Here is a 24,696-nt window from a genome sequence, read left to right as displayed (position 1 = left end):
TGGATCGGAGCGTGTACCACCTGCGGCGAAGCGTACCCGCACTGCAGACTATACGATGCCTAAGCTTCACGGCTTCTCAAATGTGTCCTCTATGTTGGTTTCTGCGATGAAAATCTGTCAGTTTTCAGGTTCCCAATGATGGCGGAGTTGGGCGATACGTTGCCTTGAGCCACTGCTGGGGTGGCAAGACTTCGATCATAACAACAACCGACAACTATCAACGCCACACAAGCGGCATCCTAATTCCACTCCCCCAAACATTCATGGATGCAGTGCGCGTCGTTAGAGCACTAGGGGTTCAGTATCTATGGATCAATTCCTTGTGTATCATTCAAAACAGCTCCAAAGACTGGAATGAGCAAGCGGCTCAAATGGCGTCGATATACGGAAACGCTTATTGCATCATCTCGGCAGGTGCGGCGGAAAATTCGTTAAGTGGTTTTGTTGAAGGCTCGAGGAGGTTTGGACATACTCTTCAAGTTGTCAGATTTACACATCATGGTCAAGAAGGCACATCACTCATCCGAGCATGCGGAAAACACTACTCACAATAGTCTCTCCACGATTTTGAAACACTTGAATGCTACCTGGATGCCGACAGCGGTGATACACTTGAAGTCGAAGACGCAATCACGAACGCTCCATACAGTACCTTCTCCCGTGCATGGGTGTTCCAAGAGCGCATGTTGTCTAGCAGAACACTGCACTTTGGACATCCAGGAACCAGATGGGAATGTCGATCTTTCGTAGACTGCGAATACTCGCCACATAAATCTTCATATGGGCCAACTGATCCACTTCAGTGAGAACTGAAGTCAATGATGGATATGTATCCTTGGAACAGCATCGTTCAGCATTTCACCATGCTGAATATCACCGTTCCGACCGGTCGTCTCGTGGACCTGTCCGGTCTTGCAAAAGCTTGATATCAAAAATCAAAGGACCCTTAGTTTGCTCACCTATGGGCAAGCGACATGAAGGCTAATATACTCTGGCAAGCCGACAAACGAAGAGCCGGAGAAGCGCCTCGAACTCGACTAGCCATTGCGCCTACTTGGTCATGGGCATCAGTATCTGCTCCAATCCCATATCATGTGGGTATGTCGAGGCACAACCATGATCACACAACATGCTGCCTAAATTGGAAACTCGTAGGAATCGTGATGACAACAGAAGGAAAGACAGATCTGTTTGAATCATCGATCCAGGCGACCTTGACAAATACAAGAGGTGCTTGTTGAGGTTGTCATTGACGACCCTCGTGTTACCGAGGACTCCTACAATGACGAACCGCTGTATCGAATGGCAATTCTGGCAGAAGAGGTCCTTCCTGTCGAAGTCCAGCAACCCGTTCGATCGAGAACCCACCGGGATATTACAGATTATACGCCCCCCCCCCCCTATCGCTTTTCGTGATGTCGAAGGACCTGGATGATCATATGCAAGGTTTAATACTGACTGCAGATGATCACAAGTCGTTATACAAGAGGTGCGGTCTGGTCGACATTGGCACTTTTGACAGGGGGTCAATTGATCCATGTACATATTGGATGGAGTATCTGGAAAGTTCAGATTTTCCACATATCCTGATTGGCGTCATTTGAGGTGGTCTGTACGCCGAACTATAGATATTGTGGCTTTCGATCACACCATCTCAATATGCTTCGCTCGTACTGAACACAGCGTTGTTTTTCATAACATGTCCTTATCGGCCAACATAACATGCTCTCGATACGATATGACTTACATATGTGGTCGTGCACTTGAGCATGTCCCCTTCCAAATCCGCCCATCCGAAAACGTCAATGCACCTCCCAATCGGCTCTCAGCGCTTACCTATCATATCACCCACCTCTCATTCGTATCGACCCCACCAGCTCGCGCACGCACTCCTCCATCCTCATCGCCATGCACAGCCACGTTCCCAATAGTTTACGGAGATTACGCAGGATGGCCTCCGCATTCATCCGCGCCCACGCATCCACTCCAACCGCATCAATCATCGAGTCATGTATTATGCCCTTGTATGTGTTTCAAGTTGTGCATGTGGGGATGCACGTACACATGTACAAATGAAGATAAGCAGGGATCGTAAGCAGGGACCGTAAGCAGGGATTGTGGGTGGATGTAGGCTTGATCGACGTGCCCGTCTCGTTGCGACATTTGTCTGTAGATAGCCGTTACACTTGCGCTGGCAGGCGCGATGGGAACGATGGTTCTTCATCTACTGCCATGTTTCAGAATAGATGAGGATGTGACGGGTGGCATCGCGGGGTAACGTTGCGTGAGTTGTTGTGTAACCTAGGTTTAAGGCTGTCGTTGATAGGAGGCGAGATAAGTGGCGCGGCAACAACGCAAGACAGAAGATCGCTGACGTACTGCAGGTGATTAGTCCGATGAAAATGGTCTGGAGAAGAGTGGTATGATTTGAAGATGTGTATGTGTTCATTGCATTTCCCCATGCACGACTATGTGTCTATGTCGCTCTCCCGGTAGATATCAGATCCACCACAAATGGTCAACGCCGCCCTAGATGAAGTATTTAAAGCGAAAAGATCTGTCATATTGCGCTTTTTGCGCAGGCATGTCTTGAAAACATGCGGCAGGAGTGTACCCAACCATGCCTCGAATATACTGAACGAGAGACAAAGAAGATGTGTTGCCTCCAAAGAGACTGAGCCGCCGTAAAGAGCTGGTCAAAGTACTGCAGATCAAGATTCGACTCGTAGATACCCGTCTTTCCAGTGCCTGCAAACGATGGTTGTGTGTAAGGAAAATGCTGGTTCAATGGGAGTAAGAAAGTCCGGTTCGCGTTCCAAGGAAACAAAGAAAGCATGCGCCATTAAAAGTTCGTAGCCTCGCTGGTAAACTCCGTGTCATGCGAGAAGGTGGTGATGATGTATATATGCTCGGTAATCGGTGTGGACCATTATGTCATGCCGTCAACAGGGGGCGCAATCCGTTGAATTAGGGTACGTGATAATATGCAAGAAGTGGCAGGTGGCGGTGGGAGTAGTAACAGATTTATTGAGCTTGCGAAGATGAAGGAGCTGAGTCTTTCGATGACTTCCAAAACTTCAGCTTGCTCAAACGTCTGGTCTTCTTCTTAGGATCCTTAGCGATGGGTGCAAGGTAGGCAGATTGAGGTCGCTGTTCGATCGACAGCTTGCTCTTCTCGCTACCGTATGACCCGTTGATCAAACGAGAAAGACTTGCAATGCTGGAGCGCTTGCGGCGGCGAGACTCGACCTCGCTAGGCGCGGAACAGAGTGAGGCCGAGCGATCACCAGGCCTGCGAGGAGCGGGAAGGGGGAAGGTACCCTGCATGTTGCTAGTCATGGTCGATCTCGAAGAAGTCAGAGATGGCACATCTTCAGATGAGATGCGCATCTCAGGTCCAGGCTCTCCGAAACGTGGTGACGGCATCACTGGGTAGTCGGTTACAGACGAAGCCGCAGTACCTACACGAGGTGTGTCAAAGGAGATCTGGCTTGATCGGTAGTCAGGTGAACCAAAGGACGAGGTCACGGTATTAGGCGTCATGAGACTTTGCTGCGCAAGCGGCGCTGGTACAGCCATGGTCGATTGGTGCTCCTTGAACTCCTCCAGCGTCGAGTGTGGTGTGACAGTTGAGTCTGAAGAATGCGTGAGCGAAGATGTACGAGGCTCCTCGTAATCCTCGACGACCTCAACCTGTGAACAGCTTGCGCTGGGGACGAATTGAGGCACAGCATGTGGGGACAGCGGCTCCTCCAGGATGGGCGAATGCCTGGGCTCAGCACGTGTCTTCAGGCCGAGACCATCGTTGAAGTTCCAGTTGATCGCTGGGCCGTCCTGCCTGCTCTCCGTTTCAACAATCTGGATCTTCGGCTCTTCAACCTTCTCAGGCTCTTCCGCAATGGAAGTAGGGGTGGAGTCCTTCGACTCAGGCTTCTCCTCTTCAGGCTCTTCCTCCTCGAACACGTCAGCCATTGGCGAGGTGCTAGTGGCAGCTGAAGGCCTGAACTCGAAAGGAACCAGCTCAGGGGCACTCTCGGTCCTGCGATGGTTTGGAGTAAAGCCGCTTGCACTGTGCATGGCCCGTCGATGAGCCGCGAATCCTCTTTTTTGCGTCCTCGAGTCCGCGCCATTCGGAGTGTTGAATGGGCCGAGTGCTGCATCCATGTCAATAATGGGGCTCATGACATCCGAGTCTACACGCTTCAGCTGTCGCGGTTGCCAGGAAGCAAAGTCGGTGTTGATTTTCGGTCCTGGTACGGTATCCGCTGTGGGCGAGACGATGGTGACGGAGTTGTCATCATCGAAGTTGGGGCTGAAGTCAAAATCAAGCTCATCCGAGGAATCAGTGTCTTCGTCTTCGACCACGGCGTCCGGCTGCTCAGGTGTCGATGCTCTTCGCTTCGCTTTCTTACTGTGCTTTCCTTTCCTCGGTATAATCGAATTCGCCCATGACTTCACTTTCCGCGGCCTGTGGCTCGACTTCTTTGACTTCGATTTCGCGTCTTCTACTGGCTCAGCGTCCATGGGTGATGCCAAAGGAGACGAGTTGAAGGTTGTTGTGAGGGCAGGGTCAGAGATGCTGGTCGGCAGTCTTCGGTGGGTAGACTTGTCGCTGTTTCTTGACTCCAATCGAAAGAAGCCTCGCTTTTTGGTCGGCATGTCAGGAGAGGTAGGGCTAGGTCCAGCAGAACGAGAGCGTCCAGCAGACATGGGTCGATTGCGGTCAGACGCATCCTCGATCAACGGGTTGCTCAAGATCTTGTCCAGAACAGCGCCAGCGGTGCCAGGTCGGCTCCCATCCTCTACTGTGCTCCGAGTTGGGGTGCCTGACCGTGTGAATGCTGGGCTTACAGTGTTGCCGCCAACCATCGACGACAGGCTGTTCGTAGTCGAGTGTCCGCGGAGCGTCGATGCCTCGGTTTCTGAGGAGATTGTCGAGAGAGGTCGAATGTACTCAACCTTATCAGAAAAGCCAACACGAGCTCTGGATGGAGGGCGAGGCGTCGATTCATCGTCCGAGCTGCTATTTCGGAGGCAGGGCTGTGACATAGACTTATTCACTGAATGACCGAACTTGAACTCGTTCAGGTTCTCGGCAGGCGTGTTGGGTGCACTGCCTGTTCGAGAGGGCATTGGGGGCACGGGAGGGTTCATGATCGCGGACAGGTCGTGGGACGAGATGGCGGCAGAACGACGATGTGCGTGGCCACGGCGTCCAGCGGGCGGGCCGGGCTGCAGTGTCGTTGTAGGTGGTGACAGAGAGCCATCCTTGGTGGGGCTGCTGCTCAGCAATGTCGCGCCTGTCCGAGCACTTCCTCCAATGAGCTCACTTCCACCCCTTCGGTGGCCATGCATTGGCTTCGCAAGCGTCGTCGGCGACAGGCGCGGCGATGCCTGGGGAGACGTCTCTTGGGGTGGTGGTGCATTGCCTGCAGGATTGAAGGAGAAGGCAGGCAGTGCGTTCACTGACTTCTGCCTGGCGTGCGGCATGGATCCTCGGCGAGCCGCTGGGTACTGCATTGACATTGGGCGGGGCTTGCTCGGCAACGAGTCGTTCGAAGATGTGTCTGGTCCTCGCATGGGGAACGAGAAGTCGGGGTTGGGGACCATCTCGACCATGCCGGCGTTGGACTGCTGGCGACGCTGGTAGAGCGGTGAGCCTACACCCGTCGACTGCGACTGTGTAGCCTGATGGCGTGGCAGCGCAACCTGAGCCATGGTGAGAGCACTGTGAAATTAGTGTAGCACGGCGACGACGGGTGGAGAGCACGGCGGCAGCGAGACGAAACAAGCGCTGTCGAGGTACAAGGCGCCGGGTATTAGCACTAGCGAGAGACAGTGGTCAGCACGCAGATTGCAGGCCGGGCAGTCGTGGTGCATACAATATACGCGGAGGTGACGAAATTTTTGGGTGCAGCGAGGGCGAACGGCAGCAATCGTATACGGTGGTTGCTGGGGGTTGCTGGGGGTTGCTGGTGGTAATGCTGCTGCGGCTGCGCGGAGGGTGAAGCCAGTACACCCCAGAATTAAAGAATGAACGACAGAGAAAGGAGCGGACAGATACCGCACGTCGCCTCAGGTGGGTTGAGTGCGACAATGGGCTCCAGGTTGGGTGGTGGTTGAGAGGCCGTGAGGGGGAACGGCGAGAGGAGCGGGTGGTGTTGTGAATAGGCAGCGTGGGTGCAGCGAACTGGGCGGCGCGGCCGCCGCTTTTGTCGCTGGGAAACGGACGGGATATTCACCGCACGGATGCCAATCTGACTGTCAAGCCCAGCAGGGCCCACATGCATTCGCGCGTACCGTGGCTCGCATCCTTGCACCACCACCACTGGCCGGCCGCAAGCGTGGTGATTGCGCTGTCACCACGATAATTTTGCATTCGCGCGCACGCTGTTCACAGCCAAGTTGATCTGCTGTAGCAGGAGGCAATCGCGCTGCAGTGGCCTGGCAGGAGCGGTGCTGGAAACGCAGGAACACCCGTAGCGCACCAGCGAACTGCCAACAATGTGCGCAATTTCGGACGCGGCTGTGCCTGATCTCCATTCATCACAAGGGGCTACATGCTGGCCCGTCGACAGCTGCCACTCCACACCCTGCGCAACCATGATGTCGATAATGACGAGCGTCGCCGCAGGCAGGCCAGCCGCAAGTTTCTTGCATCTTCTGCTATCAGGCGACAATATCAAAGTTAATTGTTCCTGCGGCTCATCAGGGCCTGCCCTCAACCGCAGTCTGTCGACCACCTGCAGCTTATCGCTGCGTCTGTATGAGGACTGCACCAAAGCGTACTCGTGTGCAAACGGTCTGTAAACGACCTGCAGACATGCAGCATCTGCTCGAGTCAGCAACCCTGCCACTACCCAAAAGCGCCCTCTCATTCGCTGAAGCTGTCTGCACGCGATATGCATCCTCTCCAGATCGTCTTGGCATCCTGCCGCAACCCGGCAAACCTCTTGCTCCCCGTGCACTCTCGGACATGACGGCGAGATCGTCCTATTGTGAGATGCCGCTCCCAAGGCTGCACTCATATGTCCTTTGTTCCTCTAGGGAAGCCACGGCTCGAGTCCAACTCTCCCCCACATGAGGATACGCAACAACATGTTTCACGCGTACCGTTCGAGGTGGGTCCAGCAAGCCCCCGGTTGCCAAGTTTGTATTTGATATGCCGCAGTTGGCGACCAATCGAACTAGAGGCGTCAACTTGCCCCTGCATGGCTAGCAGCATCTTCCCAGAGGAGAGACGCTATCAAGGAACCTTGCCTTATTAGTGCACCAGAACGAGGAGCTCGTCCTCGCCACCATAAATAGTCCTGCCAGACGAAATGCGGAGAAGCGGGAGGGACGAGGCAGCGGTCTTGTTGCGTCCGCCCAGGCGTGTCCAGCCTATGCATCGAGATTGTTGTGTGCACTCTTGGAGGTGCCTGTCTCGAAGACCGTAATTGCCTCGACTGCAGAGGCTCAAGGGTGCAGCAGGCCGCTAAGAACCTCTCGTAGGATAACTGGGATGCACCGTCTTCAGCACCCTGGATGTCTTAAGACGCCGAAACAGGGCCTGCATTCTGGTGTTTGTACTACACGTTCTGCAATGCAACCTGCACTTCTTCACCTTCTACAATTCACAGTACGGGCCGATTGTTCACAGTTTTGCTTTTGCTGCACTCAATGCGCTTTCAATGTCCGGCATGCCGATCTAGGCCCACTGCGAATATCCTCCACACGTCGTCGTCGTCGTCGCCGCCGCCGCTGCCGGCAAGTTCCAGGCTGTTTTGACGTCGCAAGTCTAGCCGAGCAGCTATGCTGTGGACTCTTGGTACCATCCAGGACATGTTCGGCTCCCAACACCCTTTCGCAGTTCCTGACCGACCGTGCTGGGAAGTTTGTGATACTGAGACGTCACGAACATGGTAGGCCTGTCTCCCGCAGTGAGAGTGATCTACAGGGACCAAACCTCGGCGGCCGGATTCCGAGGCAGAATTTTCGGTGCAAATCTTTATTTGCTCTCGGTTCCACTTGGAATTGCCATTACTTCAAGGAGGATGCCAGGTACCGAGATTGAGCAGGATTTTACGAGAATACGGTCGACTGCCTGAAAAGCAAGAAGACCCAACGTCATACAACACACTACGAGATCGCGAAGGATCCGGTCTGTGGAGAATCGCGTATCAACGGTTTTCACTTGTGACCACCAGCTTCGCGCGGTCTGTTGTAGCCTTGCGCCGTCGAACTTATGGTTTGTCTTTTCTCTCCGAGCCGGCAAGCGATAAGATGAGACGTCTCCGTCTGCTAACCAGTCAATTGAACATTCCTGAAACAATCCACCTGGTGGACGTAGTCTCGCTGGACTTGAGCGATTTCGACAGTTGTCCACTGTTACTTCGCATCTTCGCGCAAGCGTCGAGCTACAAGTGTAGTACGCCGTTTACTGTACCTACGGCGACCGCTCCGTCGCGCGCAATTGGCTTCCAATTGTCTGTCGCATGCAACGAGACACCCGCTGGGTGTCCGTTACCTCTCACTGTCAAACTTTGGTAGATGAGTTGCTGGCACGGCCCCTGACCGCTGCGCTATTCGCTGCAACGTTTTTCAGGTAAAGAACATGTCAAGCGGATGGGGCTGCCCAGCCACCAGCGATTACTTGCTGTCTACGTTGCAACTTCCAAGTTTGATGTCGCGTTGACAAGTGTCTTTGTTGTATTCAAATTAGCAATCTCCGAGTCCTCAAATTCGCTCGTGCTAAAACAGGACGTGTAATGAGCGTTGTTTGGGACGCTCGAGCCATTGACAAACGCGAGCGCGATCGCACTTTCCTTGTTTCGAACCAATTGCTTTCCCAACCTCACTGGACACAACGCGTCCCGTATTTGCAACACGCTGCTCTGCTGACCGTTACTCTCATTACCATTGTTGTGATAAGGTCGGCCTGGATGTAACAGCAAAAAGCATCCTCTCGGGCGCGTTCCTGGTTCATCCACTAATCTGCCTCAACCTGTGGCGGTACACGCGTAGCTTGCGAATCCAGCGCCATGTGTCCGCGACGCCAGCTGTGCGGAGCCTCGCACTCGAGAACCACTCACGCGCAATTCTCAAGTCGTTCTAACGTCCCAACAAAGACACCTCAGCAAGGTCCTTCACCACTCATGGCTCTTCCCAGCAATGCGACTACCCTTCCGTTGCCTTCCGTCTCGCTTCGTACGGGATACTTGTGGGATGGTTTGCTTTGTTCTCCACGAACCAGATGCGGGGAGCCCATGCCCTGATCTTGCATCTGAAACTAACCACACTAGACCGAGCTACAGGATGCAGCTCAGCTGCAAACGGTCAGAGTCTGGACTCGATGCAAGACTTCGTCAGTTCTTTGCACATCACATGCGGATCCAAGAGAATTAGTAAGGGGTAGCAAGCTGAGGGTTTTCATACAGGCACCCAGCAGCTGCATGCCAACAGCAGTGGCAACAGAATTCAAGCTGCAGAACGACCGCAATATGCGTGTCTAGCAAATATCGCGATCGAGCACAACGCTTCAGAAGCTTGAAGCTCGGCTTCAGGTTCGAACCTGCATGAGCTGAATCTGTCACAGGACACACTGGAACAAGCAACACCAGACCCAGCGCCACTTCGCAACAACCTTTGCACACCTCCATCACACACCGGGGTGTCCGTTTTCGTCGGTTGTGTACCGAATTCGGCAGTCGATTGGTCCAGTAATGAACTGTTTCTTTTGCGAAACGTGGAAAGCCATCAGCACCACAGGCGACTAGACCTGCAGCAGGGACGTGGCACGACTTGTCAAGTTGAACCTTCAATTTTACGCGAGAGCGGCTTTCGAGCACTTTGTTCTTACGGCAAACACCGATGCAAGACGGTTCAGGGATTCACTGGGCATGGCAAGCGTCGGCATACTCTAGGCTGTGATCCTCGAGATGCTCGTCAAACTCTATGGTGCGGGTGAACGTGTCAACTAGACCTCTCGCCAGGTACGTACCGCCTTGTTGTCTCTCTTGAGATACTTGCAGAATATCATCACCTGCAGTTGATCAGCAAAATTCGCGGTAGATCAATGGTTCGGACTTTACTTTCAATCTGTGACACACGTCCTGCATAACACTAACGCATGCTTACACACAATGATATTCAGGGTTCCGGGGAGGGCCGTTCCAATCCTCGTCTCGTTTTTCAAGTACCGCTACGCTATTGACAATCTGCTTCACCGACATTGCTAAAAGGTCGCACTGCACCGGCTCGGAACATTACCAACGTCTATCACGGCAGTTGTGACATCAGCCAGCTTCACTTGCCTGAACCTCGCTCCAGTTCGATACCAGTTCCGTTCGATGAGCTTAGAGTTGTCCAAACCTCAGATACCTGGGTTTTCCACACTTCAAGGTAACCAATACACATACTCAGCTTCGGACGATGAGCAGAGTGTAAGCCCTCGTCTGAAACACACTAGCCTAAAAGCCTTCAGTAAGGACATCTGGGGCATAACAACCGAACGCAAGGTACTTCATGCAGACTCGATTGTTGGCAGCCTTGAACGACAAAGGCGCTGTTGAGAGTCCACAAGAGTGGGAACTGAAGTCCGCTTGCGCGACATCCTCTACTTGTTGCTGATCAACAATGTCATCTGCAGGTCCAGCAAGCATATCCATGGTTCACAGAGCCTCAAGGTCATTCCTGAAAACAAAGCACGCGACCGCTGCGCCGTTATCATTCGCCAGAGTCAACTCGTAATTAACACGACTCCTCGCTCCACAACATTCCAACATCTCCACAATACATTCAAATACCTCCTACGATGCGAAAGGGGAGGTAATGTTTGACGCATCTAGAAATCAAGATTAATACCAACAGCAAGTGAACGCCCTTGCTCCCACACAGACGCACACGGATCAGCAATCTGAGATCTTGTACAACCCAAGGTTACAAGCACATTAGGATCGCCATGTGTGCCCAATCCCTCACTGCATCTGCATTCCCAATCAAAAACCTCCGACCTCGTGAGCCTGCAGTGAGGCTTTGTTGTTGAGGGCCGACCCGGGGACTTGTTTAAACGATACGTGCACGACAGGCGCCGTCTACGAACTGCTGCATCGACACGGCATTCACGCAGCGCTCAAAGCCGAAGTCACACAGAAACGATGCGCATCGGACGCTCAACGGTGAGTCTATGATGCTGGAGGCAATGGTGCGTAGGTCCGATGCCCGCGGATGCTCGGCGGGTACAGGTGGCGTTGTAGGTAACACTGCAGTAACCACATATCATGATGGATTGAGAGCGATGGTTCTATTTCAAGTCTATGATGAGCGGCCTCAATACTGATAACTAATGGGACAGTAGGCTGAGAACGCCTCTGCAGCAACCAGTAGGCATTGAGTGCACCTAACATCAGCGCCCACTCCAGGGCCGTCACGAATCCTCTTTCTTCTTTGTGCCATACCGGTTGTGGTGGAGTATTTGAACTGTCATTCGGAGCCATATGCAAGGTTTTGTAACGAAGTGATGGTGGGCGACAAAAGTACCAACAAGTCATTTGAGGCTATGTATCGAACTTTGAGAATTTCAATGTACTGAAGCAATACTCCAGTCCAGTCTCTAGTTCTCCAGTCTTTGGCGTGCAGTTACGCCATCCCAACTGTCGCCATACTCCTGCACCCCAATCCCTCCATCCTCCTCACAGGCATCTCGAAGAAAAAAATACCGAGAAAGCAGGTCCCCTCTCAATGCAGCAACAGCCACAGTCCAACAACAACAGGCAATGTGCCAGAGCCGAGAACTACTCGCTCCGCTAAACACTAAGTATATCGAAGCCGTCAACATACTCATTCAAAACCGTAAATAAAGTCTGATGACTATGGCACCATCCCAAGGATGAAACGACCAATCCTGCTCATCCTGTTCCTCCTCCAGCCTTCTAGGACCCTCGCGTACCCCCTCTGCTACATAGCATAGAGCGCGCGGGTAGCGTCCTGTTGCGGTACCGAGGGTCGATCCGCCGCCGATGGTGCATAGAACAACGGCCACGAAGCGAAAGTCGAAGTCGAAGCCGGATTGTTGGGTCGTGGGTAAGGAAGAGGCTCTGAAGTGGTGGGTTTGGTGGTTGCTGCGCTGGAATTCTTGGAAAGCCTCGAAAGTTGGGGATTAAGGAAAGGCACGAGCTTGGGTGAATGCGGAGATTCTCAGTGCTGTAGTAGTGGGGCGGAAGATTGCTAGTCTTAAAGAGAGCAGTACGATGTGTGGAATTTGTGCTCGAGCGGTGGTGACGTTTCGACGTGCAAGTTGAGAGGTGTTCCTTATTAAGAGGTGCGCGGTGGTGGTAAATGCGGGTTGAAACATATTATATAATGTTGTTGCAATGTCAAGGTCTTAAGCTGTGTAAGTGTGTAGTGTTTGCGCGGGACGGTGTGTCTTCTATATACTATAAATTGAATATTAAGATGCTGGAAGAAACCTGGTCGAAACGCTACCATGGTTAGGAAGTCAACTTCAACCATACTTGGACCTTGCTACATCGGAGTAGATGGTACCTCCCCGAACTGCTTCTTGTCCGATGTCGTGTCTTCTTTGTTCACAATGCCGTTTCAGAGTATTATGGTTGCAACTCGCTTGGACGAGCGGTTACTGGAGCGAGAGGAAAGCGAGGGTGGGAGAGGATTGGGCTGGGTATGTGGGCCGGGCGGGCTGCGTGAGACTTCTATCATACACAGCTTAAGCATCAATTGCTCCGTCATGTAAGCCTCAACCCTGAACGCTTCCAGAGCTCGTTGGTTGCGAACCAATGTTGAGCAGTTGACCTGCGTCTGTCAGTGCTACCCTGCATATCATCCAAATCACCACGAACCTCTTTCAAATCTGGTGGAGTCGACGACGGAAGTGTTCCGGAGTGAAGCAAACGATACCAATAGAACAGGAGGTTCAGTAAGTGAGGATTCATCATTAAATTTGTGCAATACCTTCCCTCCTTCACGCCGTGCCTCGTACTTTGCAAAGCCATAAATAAGAAGCAGACACCAACAAGACAGATGCGAAGAACGAAAAGAAAGGAAATGGGTATCTCGAGACACAATATACAAAGGCGTGAAACGCGTCGCTCCCACCGACCGTAACGCCCTGTCGTAGTCGTCGAGCTTTGGACATCCGTATGTATGTCCGCCCAGTGGATTAGTCGCGCGGAAAGCAGACCAGTCCGGAACGCCGTTGTATGCAACCCAGAAGAAAAGCGTTGTAAGTGCATAGCCATGCACTGTCAGGTCAAGTTGATTGACAACATCGTTCAGAACCAAAAGGTAGAGGAGGGCTTCCTAGAGCTCCATACGATCCATAATGCCCTCGCTCATGGTGCGCACACCACTCCTCTTGCGTCTGTGCATCTCCACCAGACTCTCTACATCGCTGTCGCCCTCACTCTCGTAGTAATCGGCGTCCATGCTCATTTCGCGTATAGGCACGAACCGGTTCTGATCTGCATCGACAACGTCGCCAGGGTGGTCGATGACCATGTTATCCAGCTCGTCGCTGTCACCGTACGCCTCGAGTCCCTTTCGCGCGCGCTCGCCGAGCCAGTACTCGGCCCTCTTACGGGAACCAGCGTTGGTACTTGATTCGTGGTTGGACTGCTTGAACTTGCTCATGAGGGACATTGACATGCTGGGGCTGGGCGAGAGGGCGGAAATGCCGCGCAGGTAGAAGTAACTGACGCGCTTGCGGTCGCGGTTGTAGAGGAAGAAGTGGTGGCTCCAGATAGCGCCGTCGTCGGCAAAGGGGTCATCTGACGGCTCCCATGCGTAGTATTCGCAGTTGGCCATGTCCATCTCGCTATCAAGGAGTTGCCAGGATCGAGGGCTCCATATCGGTGAGCCGAGGGGTGTGACGGCGCCTGCGGGTAGGCCGGCCGAGTAGACCTGAGGGCGGAGGTAGTACATAGTCTGGTCAATCTTATGCATGAAGCTTTGCTGCGTCTCGCGACGGAACTCGTCCGGGTTGAGGGTATTTGCGAAATCGTAGTCGATATGTGTCGCATTCAAGGTCGCAATGAGATAAGCGAACGAGTGCCTGTTTGAGGCCTCATTGAAACTGCCGAACGGTGTATCCCTTTCGACATCAATGTCGTCGGCGAATTGCGCAGCCGATTGCTCGGACAAATCGGCGATGGCTGCGAGATGATCCTTATGCCTGGCTTCGAGCGTGTTCTCAATGCGCTTGTAAAGTTTCTTATCGCTGCCGGCTGCTTTTACAGTCCACAGATCGCAGCCGCCAATGATCGCGGTGTCTTGGGTATCGAAGTTGAGGGCAAGGTTGACCTCATGGAGGGCGCACAAATCTAGGTACTGCGGGCCGCTCGGGTTAGTTACATCATCACACGCCTGAACGCGTCGAGTTGCATCGAGTACGCACCTTCATGGTGTCGGATTGGGTTCCTTGCTATCGCTGAGGTTTGCTGGCGATGGTGCGACTGCTTCTGAGATGCTCGAGGCTTCGTGTCAGCGTGCCGAAGCTGCTGGCTGTGTGGGTGCTCCTTTATCGTAGGGTGGGCCTGCGCGAGCCGATGCAACAGATAGCGACAACTCTAGGCTGGCTGCGGAGAGGTGAAGATACTGTTGGAACGGCCAGACAGTCGTCTAGCAGGCGAGGGACATGTAGTTATTGGTGGTAGTGGGTGGTGGTGGGTGGTGTGGGAGACCGATTGCGTCGTACGTCGTCGAAGAGCGGTGCTGCGGAGCTGACTTGGCAGACTAAAGCGGCGGTGCCAGCGTGGTTCGGGGTGCCCTTCCTGATTGGTCCGACAACAGCCGACTGCGGCATCTCCTGTCGACCAACGAACATCTGGTGATGGTCGGAATGGGACGGCGAGGGGCCATGAGTGGTGTCGCAGAGTGTTGTTAGTTTGGTTGGGTCTTTTGGCCATGTGGAGTATACGTGATGGTTGTGGTGCACCACAGCCGGCGCTGCGAGCACATTGAAGAGCAGGACAGTAATGTTAGTTGCCTGACAATGAACTCAGAAGAGCTCGGCAACGGTGGATTGAGTAGATGCTAGGGTTCTGGGAGAAGGACCAATCTTGATCCGAACCACTTGCTGTCACATTTGTATTGAGTGCAATATGCTCATGGGTAGCCTGTAACTAGATGGTTGAGCTTGTTAGAACAATAAGAGAAAAGAAAGAAGGGAAAGCCAAAGGAGCAATCTCGATAGCATGACATTGTAATCACGTTCGAGTCCCGCAGACCACTAGTGCCAAACCTGCTGGACGGACCCAGTGCCCGCCAGACTGAGGTGTATAGTTGTAGTAAATAGAGTACAACCATAGTCATCCGCGTGTCACGGCAGGATGACTGATGGTGCGTTCTCCAGTCGCCATGTTCTCTGCACCGTACAACTCCGTGCTTGATGCGCCATTCGCCGTGCAATGCTGTCCCTGTGATGCTACAAGATGCCGCTGTCCCGCAAGCGTCCCTTGAACTCCTCTGCCTCCTGGTGCCGGGGGGCGACACGGTCAGTGATCGTTCGTGCTTCTTCTCGAGACAGGCCAACGTCGACACGCTACATAATTTTCGAGTGGATGTCGTCCTCGGTCTGAGCAGTGGCGGGCGAGTGTCAGCCACATGGCGCTCTGGGCGTGTGGGAGAACGAATATCAAGGGCCGGTCTCGCTCACCTCCATGTCCTCAAGGCTATCCTGCTGCCCTATGCAGCGCAGCACGTTCTTCTTGCTGCTCTCTTGCATCTCGCCGGCCAGCAGCAGCTCGTCGAGGATGAAGTAGGCTTTCTGGAAGTTGAAGATGATGTCGAGCTCGCACACGTTGCCGTAGTACTTGTCCATCTGCTCGACGTAGCGATGGACGATCTCGAGGGTGATCAGCTCATTGTCAGTGGAGTCGCAGCCGGCGATGAAGAAGAGCGAGGCATATCGGCGATATACGATCTTGGTGTCTAGCAGAATGTGTGAGCCTAGCGAAGAGCTACCCCTGCGCGGACCCACCACCGACCTTTGTACTCGAGGAAGTTGCACATGCGCGTGCGGCGGGCGAGGACGAGCTGCGAGACGTCTTTGACAATTTTGGCCTTGTCCTTGGGGGCGAGCGTGGTGAACCACTTGGCTAGGCGCTGCGAGCTTCAGCAGGTGCTTGCTGTGTTCTGGGGTGAGGTACCAACCACTTTGCCCTGCCGCGAAAGCAGAATGAGGTATCTTTGGTTTTTATTATTAGCACGTGATCATGTATCTGACTGCAATTCATCAGACTGTGTGCAGTGGTGGACACTCACTTGATCGTCATGGTGGTTGCGTGCTGTCCAGCAGTGTTGCGGTGGTCTTTGGACATGTTGCAACCACGAGATCGGCGACGGCGCGGACAGCCCCGCGAACGTCAAAGCACGCGCATCACCCCGCCATCAACGAGATCAACAGTGCTTCTGTCCAATTCACAGTGACTTTTTACGCTTAGAACAGTCACAGCCCAAGTACTGTAGTAGCAGGACCTTTCCAACCACTCACGCGACATTACGGCCCAGGATTATCGGACTAGACGCTAACTAAGCAGCCGCTGACAAACTTCCCTTCATTGGATATAGAAAGGAAAGAATACACCTAGAGTGCAAACACCACCTCTTCGAGTATTCGGTGGAAATATAGAGTCACTCAGCTAGTGAACGAGTCACCATCGTCACCATCGTCACCATGAAGCTTGTACTATCCACTTCGTATGTCTCTCTATGATCTTCTGAGCGTGATAGAACTGACGTCTACAGCAACATTATGTCCGGGGGACCCTCAGTGATGCGGCGCCCCTTCTTCGAGAAGTCGAATACAGAACTCACCTCGTCGTTGCGCGCAAATTTCACAAACCAGCAATCCTCACCCACACCATCTGGCACCAGCTACAAGTCGTGGACAACGCAAGCAGACGGCAGCCTCTACATACCCACCCACGAACCGTCACCTCTTACCGAGCCTCGCGAATCCTACGATATCACCGTCAAGCTGTTCTACCTGCCCAACATACCCGCCGACCGCCGATGCGCCCAGACAAGAGAAGCAATCGAATTAGTCCTGAAGGAGCTGGGCAGCAAGTCAATAGATCTCCTCATAGTTAGCTTCCCAGGGATATCATTCGACGCAGACGACGAAGATTCGGACCTGGAAGACCCACCGTCTGCCCCACAATCAACCTCAGAAGGCTGCGACGAATCTGAAGTGCCGCCGGAGGACATTGAGACCATGGCTGCAACATGGAAGACACTAGAGAAACTACACAGCGAGGGTCTGGTGTCGAAGCTGGGTATTGCTGAGTTCGGTGTTGCACGACTGCAGAAGTTCCTGGAGCACACGACTGTCAAGCCGAGCGTCAACCAGATCAACGTCCGCGATTGTTGCGTCGTGCCGAAGCCACTCATCCTGTACGCAAAGCAGCAACAAATCGAACTTCTTACACACAACGACTGTACAAACATCCTGCCACGAGGCACGTTACGGCAAATATTGGGGTCGGGCAAGAACGGATCAGGGGTGTTGGCAGGCGAGTCGAACAAAGATGGCCTCGAGGGTGATGTGGCACCGCAGTGGGTCGTCAAATACACTGCGGTGGTCAAGGACAGAGGTGTGGTGGAGAACAAGGGCTACTTCGCGGTCGCAGAACTACGAGACGAGTGAAAACAGCAACAAATGAAACCCTTATTTCTTTCACCACCCGAAAAGTCCCGCTCGGGGACGAACTGCAGACTCCAATGAATGATCCAGCAGTGAAAATCGCCATAGGTGCGGTCCTGATGATTGGCTACGGATGGTTTAGCGTTCGTCATGGAGGTCCCCCAACCATGGTTGAAGACTACAAAATATTGCTGCCTGGATAAAGTCTTCGCAAACTCCTGGGAAAACGTACTCACAACTACACTGCACTACAGACAAGTTCACCACCAATAACTTTTGAGACTACAACACGCTTCAGCTTTACAACAGAATCACCTACTGCAAACCGGCCGTGCCGTGCGTCAACTGGCGACATGGCCTACCACACTACGTCCTGCGATTCCGCACTCGGCCTTCCACAGCATGAGTAGGCTTAGGCTGAGCCTGACAGTACTGCGTCCCATCACAGCGCACCTGCAGACTCGTCCTGCTTCTCAGCTGTTGAGTACCTCGAATACCTCGAGCCCTCAGTCTCAACAAGGTCAGGTGGCGAACTCCGAGATCTTGCGCCAACTCCAAGAACTGAAATCAGATAACTCGGCGCTCCAACTCGAAAATAAGAAACTATGGCGCCGCATGTACAACTTCTAAGAACCTGTCGACAACGCCACCTGAATGACCGACAACGACCATGTCAGTCTCTACGACAAGCGCAATTCAGTCAACAAATTCGTCAAGGATGAGGTCAGGTATCGCTTGGATATGCACGCTATCCAGGAGGACATCAAGGCTGCCTGGAGGCTGCTAGACAGTGGAAAGATGTTAAGGAGCTTATGGTCTTTCTTTATATATACATGCACTTGGAAGTACTCTTGGGGAGGTATACAGGACTTCCACAATTTTCGCTCCATTCTCACGATACTTCAGTAGTGCCAGAAGTCTGACTACCTCCGGGTGCACTTTTAAACCCATGTTTGCAATTTAACGCTGAAAATAAAATTTTAAAAAGTTGTCTTGTTAGAACAACTTAGATGCTTTCTCTACAGATATCACGATCCTAGTTGTGCTCTTATCTCTACTAAGAGTGACACTAAGGTGCACTGGGATAATTTCAGACTTCTGGCACTATGGAGGTATTGAATCCTCATCACATCGAAGAAGAAAATAAGTTCAAAAAATATCGAAGCATGTTACGACCAGGTGCATCAGTGATTTGGCACAACGCAAGTCGTAACCCGTGGTAGCATCCAGGCTGATTCTCTCCTAACCCTTGCCCCTATTCCATGCAAGAAGATAAAAGCCCGGCTCTCGCTGCAAAGTCTGCATCTTAATTCCACACTGCAATCGACCGATTCAATTCTGTCTCCTACGGACATTATGTCCTAGCCTACGAACACCTGGCTACTGACGAGAAACGTCACGTCACAAGTCCCAGGCCGCCTTGACGTCAACACCAGCCCTAGGCCATTCACCACGTTGATGGCATCATAGGCCAGTCAAGCCGCTCCGTCTCTCAGATGACGACAACCTCAAAACCCCATAAGGACGCAGCTTTACAGGATACTGCGCCACGCCGTCTCAAAGACCAGGATTCGACCACCGCCGCCATGCAATTGGGGAACAAAAAGGCTTGGGGTCATATCCGCAACCTTGAGAGCAGTTTAGGACACTATCAAGTTTCAGAAGGCCAACACCAACAAGGCTCAGAAAGACAATATCAGCAAAGATGACGAGGCTTCGAGAGCAGATCTGGATCTACACAAACGCCCCAGCAGAGTTCTTTGGGCATTCACTGAATGTTTGTTCGGTTGACTTCACCATCCGCACCTCGATGCTTGGTATGAGAAGTTGGTAGCATGGTGGCATAAGAAGGGAAGTGCGGATACAGGAGGAGGATTTCGACTTCGGCTACACCCTCATGCTCTCCACGATCGCCATTTGCACTATCGTTAGCGGATGGAACATCGGCGACGCGATTAGTCTGTACATATGCATCGAGATGGAAAGTGCAGAGGCACAATCAGTTGAGGCAAGAACAGGACAGTCGGATCTGGCGGCTCGAGCTGGGCGCGATGCCTGTGCCTACCGGAGTGCACCTTTTGGCAGCTCGATACATCCAAATTAGGCATTAAGGTTCGGCATGTGGCAGTAAAGTCGCTGGGCAAAGGAGGATTGGGTAGTGGAATACGGAAAGAGCGGTTTAACAGCAGTTGGAACTGCAAAAAGGCAAAAACATACAACAGCGGGTATTCGCTAGTGGTCACCCACCTAACTACTAATCCACCGGTACATTGCTTAAATAGGGCTGAGCGAACGGGAAGCCTTGTTTTCAACGTCCTATGGTCGTATATGAAAGAAGTTCTTTTTACAAAATGGATCATTCAACTAATACAACTGCAGCCAATAGGGAGAGGCAATGAACTCTGCATGTCCCATCGGATATTGTCAAGGAGCATGGATGATACGCATGTGGGAAGCACTGAAGGATTGAACTGATTATTCTACATGCTACAGAGGGGAGCTATACATAAAGAAATGTCTACGTTGATGTCGTATAGCTGTCAACATGTAGTCATGCGACATAGCAACCAATCAGTAGATAAGCGCTCATGCGGCCAACTGCAAGGAGACACCTCAACCGTGACAGATATTCTCTCTCAAATGACTAAAAGCCGTCCAGAAGTATATATTTCTTCTTCGTATAGCCATTAGTAGCAGCACTAACTGTAAAGAACCCAAGCACCGTTTAAACTCGTCCACATTGTCCATTACTAGCAGGTTTTAAATAATGGAGAACCTAAAACAGTACCTTGACAGACTGCAGATCAGATGGGAGAACTTGTTGTCTCCAGGTCGGTTACATTGGCGCTTCCAGAAAATAAGCAAAAGAACGTAAATTTGGGGCTGTGCCTCAGTTGCATCTGCACTAGTGCTGATATCAGCTAACCGCCGACCTCCGACGGCGTGTATCTACTCAGGGCACTGCTTCCTGGCAAGACGTTGCTGCCGCAGCTGCACCTCAATGGTTTAACTCCTCAATCACGAACGGACCTGTGTACTGACGTATTTTAGGAGTCCCTGAACTAACCTTGCTAGCCAGTACCTTCTGTACAGCTTCCTAGAAAACCCTTCATACAAGACCACGATCGCCAAGCTCTCCCCGTCAGGAGGCCGTTCCACATGTTTACCCGTCGACAGTTTCAACGAAAACGGCATGCAAACAATCACACCGTGGCAGCTCTTGGCGGGTGAAGGTGGTTACATTGGAAGGGCATTCAGACAGCAAGGAGAGATCCTTCACGGCAGTTTTGCAAGCTCGAGGCATTCTCTGTCTTTATGTCAAGCATCTTTCCCCGCACCGTACCCTTCCTCCCTCAGGATATGTTAGCAACAATAATTACAACCCTCTCCATCGCATTGCGCTCCTTGCGTGGGCATGAACTCCGCTTGGGAGAAGCCGCGCGCCGAGCTGAATGAGAGCGTCAAAAACAGGCTCGCGGCTCTAACAAGCTATCAAACATTCTCGAAGAGGCAAGTATAAGGCCTCAGAAAGTGCAGCACCCAGAAATAAGCAAAATCGTGGTGGTGCGGCTGCCCGTAGTTGCCATGTTGTCGCGCCGCGTTCCCAACTCCCCCATCCACATACAACAGCCGTGGCCGCAGAATAACTCCACGCAAGAAGTTTGAGTGAGGTGGTTTATTGCATAGGCCACTGAAGTATTCTGCCAATTTTTCACGTGATGAAAGCTTTTGTGTAAGGCTCTATAGTATCATTTTTACCACTACGTGGGGTGGTCGGGGTGAGCGGTACGCGAATATAGGGAGCACGCGCACAGGCTGTACGTGCGCCGCATACGTCGTCGCTTCGTCAGCAGTCTTTCTCGACTTGGTCGAGTCTTTTTCAAGCGAAGTATTTCTCAAGATCTACATTTACCTGTGCAAGACACAGCAGACGTGCAGCAACGGAAGAGCTAGAGTCTCAGCGCGCTTGGTAGCGCCAAGCGAGTTAGCGCTCTGAGCGGTCTAAGCCACTCTGGTTGCATGCTTCATTCGACCAGCTTGGAAGCTTCAGCCTTCCTTCACCAACAACGAACAACAAGACGCTCCACAAGTTCCTTTGCACAAGCGAGACAAGGCTCTTACGCAAATTTTGCACTACTTGACATCGCACCCACTTCAAATGCATCCTGAATGCTGCGGCTTGTACAGGTAAAAGCCGACGGCAGCTTCAGCCTTGCCAGATATGAAAGCACCTCGATCCCGCCGTATGCGATACTATCGCATACCTGGGGCAACGACGAGGATGAGGTCACGTACGACGACATGCGAAACAAAACTGGACGAGAAAAAACGGGTTATGCCAAGATGGCCTTCTGTGCTAAGCAAGTCGCAGAAGATGGCCTTCAACACTTCTGGATCGACACTTGCTGCATCGACAAGTCAAGCAGCGCGGAGCTCTCGGAAGCTATCACATCCATGTTCCGTTGGTATAAGAACTCAAGTCAGTGCTACGTCTATCTAACGGATGTCACGACCAACAAGAGGAAAGCCGACCAGGAAGCAGCCCATCCTACTTGGATCTCAGCTTTTCGAACCAGCAGGTGGTTCAATCGAGGTTGGACTCTCCAAGAACTGCTTGCCCCACATACGGTCAGCTTCTTCTCTCGCGAGGGAAAGGAGCTTGGCAACAAACTGGATCTAGAGCAACACATCCATGAAGTTACGCGTATCCCTGTTCCCGCTCTTCGAGGAGTTCCTCTGCACGAATTCTCTATACCGGATCGGATGTCCTGGGCTGCTAGCCGTGAAACTAAGCGTGAGGAAGACAAGGCATACTCACTGTTAGGGATATTTGGTGTGAGCATGTTACCAAACTACGGAGAAGAGGAGGAAGCAGCATTTAGAAGGCTTCGAAGAGAGATCAGAGAGATCACAGGGAACGATACCACATCTTTGGATGAAGAGGAGAAACAGCTGTTTATGAGTACGCTACGATTTGATCAGATTGATGCACGTCACATAACGATCAAGAATGCCCACGCTAAGACGTGCAAGTGGCTCCTACACAAGTCAGAGTACGTTGATTGGCTGGATACGGCAAAGCTGCCTCACCACCATGGCTTCTTGTGGATCAAGGGAAAGCCAGGAACCGGAAAGTCAACCTTAATGAAGTTCGCTTTCGGTAAAACAAGCAAAAGCAAAACGATGAAGCACAGCGTTGTAATTGCCTTCTTCTTCAACGCTAGAGGGGAAGTGCTGGAAAAGTCTGTAATTGGAATGTATCGGTCGCTACTATTACAGCTGCTCGAACAAGTCCCCAGTTTACGGTGTACCTTCAAGTCCTCGAGTCTATCACCCTCAAGCGTCAACGCAGAGTATCAGTGGGGCGTTAACTCACTCGAAGCGCAACTCGAGCAAGCTGTGCTGGGTCTCGGAAATACACCTGTTGTTTGTTTTATCGATGCGCTTGACGAGTGTGAACAACGGCAGGTTCGAAGCATGATATCATTCTTCGAAAACACTGGTGAGCTCGCGGTATCATTTGGCATATCCTTCCGGGTCTGCTTCTCGAGCAGACACTACCCTGAGATCACGATCAAAAAAGGCCTGAGCTTCAAGCTCGAGGGACAGGAAGGCCACAACCAGGACATCAACAACTACCTAGAGAGCGAATTGGAGATTGGAGATAGCGAGATTGCCCAACAGGTTCGAGCAGACCTCCAAAGAAAGGCCTCTGGAGTTTTTATATGGGTTGTACTCGTTGTGGATATACTGCAGAGAGAGTATGACCGCGGCCGCATGTATGCTCTAGAGCAGCGGCTCCGGGATATACCTGCTGATCTTCATCAATTATTCCACGACATACTGACACGAGATTCACGCGACAAAGAGGGCTTGATTTTAAGCATTCAATGGGTCCTCTTCGCGAAGCAACCCTTGAGCCCAGAACAGCTCTATCTCGCAGTTCTCTCTGGAGTCGAACCTGGACTTGTGTCCCAATGGTACCCTGGCGCCATCCCTGAGGAAGACACAATAAGACGCTTCATACTCGATGCATCCAAGGGTCTCACCGAAATCACGAAGTCCAAATCTCAAAAGGTTCAGTTCATCCATGAGTCTGTAAGAGACTTCCTGCTGAAAGACGATGGTCTTGGGAGAATTTGGCCGGATCTCAGAGACAATTTCGAAGGTCAAAGCCACGAACGGCTCAAGCAATGCTGTTTCACCACCATGCGCTCAAACGTGGAAGGCCACATAAGAGTTCCCAGCGACTTTGTTAAAGCCTTGCCACAAGAGATTACAGACTCACGTGCGGCAGTCACTCAAGCTTTTCCAGTCTTGGAATATGCTGTGCAGAACATATTACATCATGCCAATGCTGCACAAGGAGCCGGCATTGACCAGACGAACTTCATGGCGGATTTCCCACTCGATCGGTGGATAAGATTCGCCAACTTGTTTGAGAGACATAAGATACGTAGGCATACGAACTCAATGAGCATCCTCTATATCCTCGGGGAGCGCAACATGCCAAACCTTATCAGATCCTATGCGTCTGTCAATACTTGTTTCGAGGTTGGAGCAGAGCGCTACGGGGCGCCATTCCTAGCAGCTGTCGCGACTAAGAGCAAAGAGGCCGTGTGCGCCTTTGTCGACGCACTCAACAAAGCAAATGGTCAAAGGAACGTCAGCCCGGAATCTTACGTGCATTTTTATCAGAGCAAAGACGGACAAAGTCTTCTCCCACGGGACTTCAAATTCTCGAAACAGAGGAATATCGTCGACTATCTTATCGATCTTGGTGACGAGGCTGCTTTGTGTCTTGCAATCACGACAAACGTGGTTAATGTTGACGCATGGCTCAACGACGGATCAACGCCGCTGATCTGGGCAACACAGAATAGGCGCAGAGACATTGTTGAGCTGCTGCTTAGCACTAACAAGGTTGATGTTAATGCGAAGAACAACATTGGCCGGACACCGCTGATGTTAGCAGCGCAGACTAGGCACAGAGACGTTGTTGAGCTGCTGCTTAGCACTGACAAGATTGACGTGGACGCGAGGAGCAATGACGG

The 24,696-nt window shown here is 52.1% G+C and overlaps 8 protein-coding genes across 8 annotated transcripts in view; 5 read left to right on the top strand and 3 right to left on the bottom strand.

The window, feature by feature from the left end:
* Positions 1-137: 137 nt before the first annotated feature.
* BU25DRAFT_339274 (HET-domain-containing protein) lies at positions 138-806 on the top strand (the record flags this gene model as incomplete). The annotated part of the gene is made up of 2 exons (XM_033702760.1): positions 138-553; positions 650-806. Coding segments are annotated over 2 exons (573 nt in total), but the record flags the coding sequence as incomplete, so codon positions are not given.
* A 2,236-nt stretch (positions 807-3,042) lies between these two features.
* Positions 3,043-5,718, bottom strand: BU25DRAFT_313068 (uncharacterized protein; the record flags this gene model as incomplete). Its single annotated transcript, XM_033702160.1, has 1 exon — positions 3,043-5,718. A coding segment is annotated over one exon (2,676 nt), but the record flags the coding sequence as incomplete, so codon positions are not given.
* A 1,668-nt stretch (positions 5,719-7,386) lies between these two features.
* On the top strand, positions 7,387-8,406 carry BU25DRAFT_35680 (uncharacterized protein). The gene has a single exon (XM_033703557.1). The coding sequence runs from the start codon at positions 7,505-7,507 to the stop codon at positions 8,054-8,056; it is 552 nt and encodes a 183-aa protein (XP_033562620.1). The 5' UTR covers positions 7,387-7,504; the 3' UTR covers positions 8,057-8,406.
* A 4,893-nt stretch (positions 8,407-13,299) lies between these two features.
* BU25DRAFT_430749 (uncharacterized protein) lies at positions 13,300-16,271 on the bottom strand (the record flags this gene model as incomplete). The annotated part of the gene is made up of 5 exons (XM_033708620.1): positions 13,300-14,325; positions 15,653-15,927; positions 15,984-16,101; positions 16,150-16,183; positions 16,261-16,271. The coding sequence occupies 5 exons, from the start codon at positions 16,269-16,271 to the stop codon at positions 13,300-13,302; spliced, it is 1,464 nt and encodes a 487-aa protein (XP_033562619.1).
* Positions 16,272-16,549: 278 nt separating this feature from the next.
* BU25DRAFT_35660 (uncharacterized protein) lies at positions 16,550-17,858 on the top strand. Its single transcript, XM_033703556.1, has 2 exons — positions 16,550-16,695; positions 16,744-17,858. The coding sequence occupies exons 1-2, from the start codon at positions 16,673-16,675 to the stop codon at positions 17,642-17,644; spliced, it is 924 nt and encodes a 307-aa protein (XP_033562618.1). The 5' UTR covers positions 16,550-16,672; the 3' UTR covers positions 17,645-17,858.
* A 1,738-nt stretch (positions 17,859-19,596) lies between these two features.
* BU25DRAFT_467015 (uncharacterized protein) lies at positions 19,597-20,001 on the bottom strand (the record flags this gene model as incomplete). The annotated part of the gene is made up of 1 exon (XM_033710705.1): positions 19,597-20,001. One exon carries the CDS (start codon positions 19,999-20,001, stop codon positions 19,597-19,599), a length of 405 nt encoding a protein of 134 aa, XP_033562617.1.
* Positions 20,002-20,101: 100 nt separating this feature from the next.
* On the top strand, positions 20,102-20,462 carry BU25DRAFT_409986 (uncharacterized protein). The gene has a single exon (XM_033706177.1). It carries the CDS (start codon positions 20,156-20,158, stop codon positions 20,330-20,332), a length of 177 nt encoding a protein of 58 aa, XP_033562616.1. The 5' UTR covers positions 20,102-20,155; the 3' UTR covers positions 20,333-20,462.
* Positions 20,463-21,544: 1,082 nt separating this feature from the next.
* The window catches only part of BU25DRAFT_35405 (uncharacterized protein), a 3,776-nt gene continuing 624 nt past the window's right edge, over positions 21,545-24,696 (top strand). Inside the window, exons 1-2 of the mRNA XM_033703496.1 lie at positions 21,545-22,121; positions 22,185-24,686. Coding sequence (XP_033562615.1) covers positions 21,812-22,121; positions 22,185-24,686 — 2,812 coding nt within the window. The 5' untranslated portion in view covers positions 21,545-21,811. The remainder of the gene's footprint in view (positions 22,122-22,184; positions 24,687-24,696) is intronic.

This window comes from Macroventuria anomochaeta, assembly GCF_010093625.1.
Source record: "Macroventuria anomochaeta strain CBS 525.71 unplaced genomic scaffold BU25scaffold_13, whole genome shotgun sequence".
Taxonomy (NCBI): Eukaryota; Fungi; Ascomycota; class Dothideomycetes; order Pleosporales; family Didymellaceae; genus Macroventuria; species Macroventuria anomochaeta.
The sequence above is the reverse complement of the archived record's forward strand: the minus strand, read 5'-3'. Positions and strand labels throughout refer to the sequence as shown.

Bases quoted from the DNA above. Each gene is read 5' to 3' on its own strand.
- BU25DRAFT_35660 (XM_033703556.1), top strand. From the start codon at position 16,673: ATGAAGCTTGTACTATCCACTTC. The intron at 16,696-16,743 runs GTATGTCTCTCT...TGACGTCTACAG, and splicing joins AAGCTTGTACTATCCACTTC to CAACATTATGTCCGGGGGAC.
- BU25DRAFT_35680 (XM_033703557.1), top strand. From the start codon at position 7,505: ATGCACCGTCTTCAGCACCCTGGATGTCTTAAGACGCCGAAACAGGGC.
- BU25DRAFT_409986 (XM_033706177.1), top strand. From the start codon at position 20,156: ATGTCTACGTTGATGTCGTATAGCTGTCAACATGTAGTCATGCGACAT.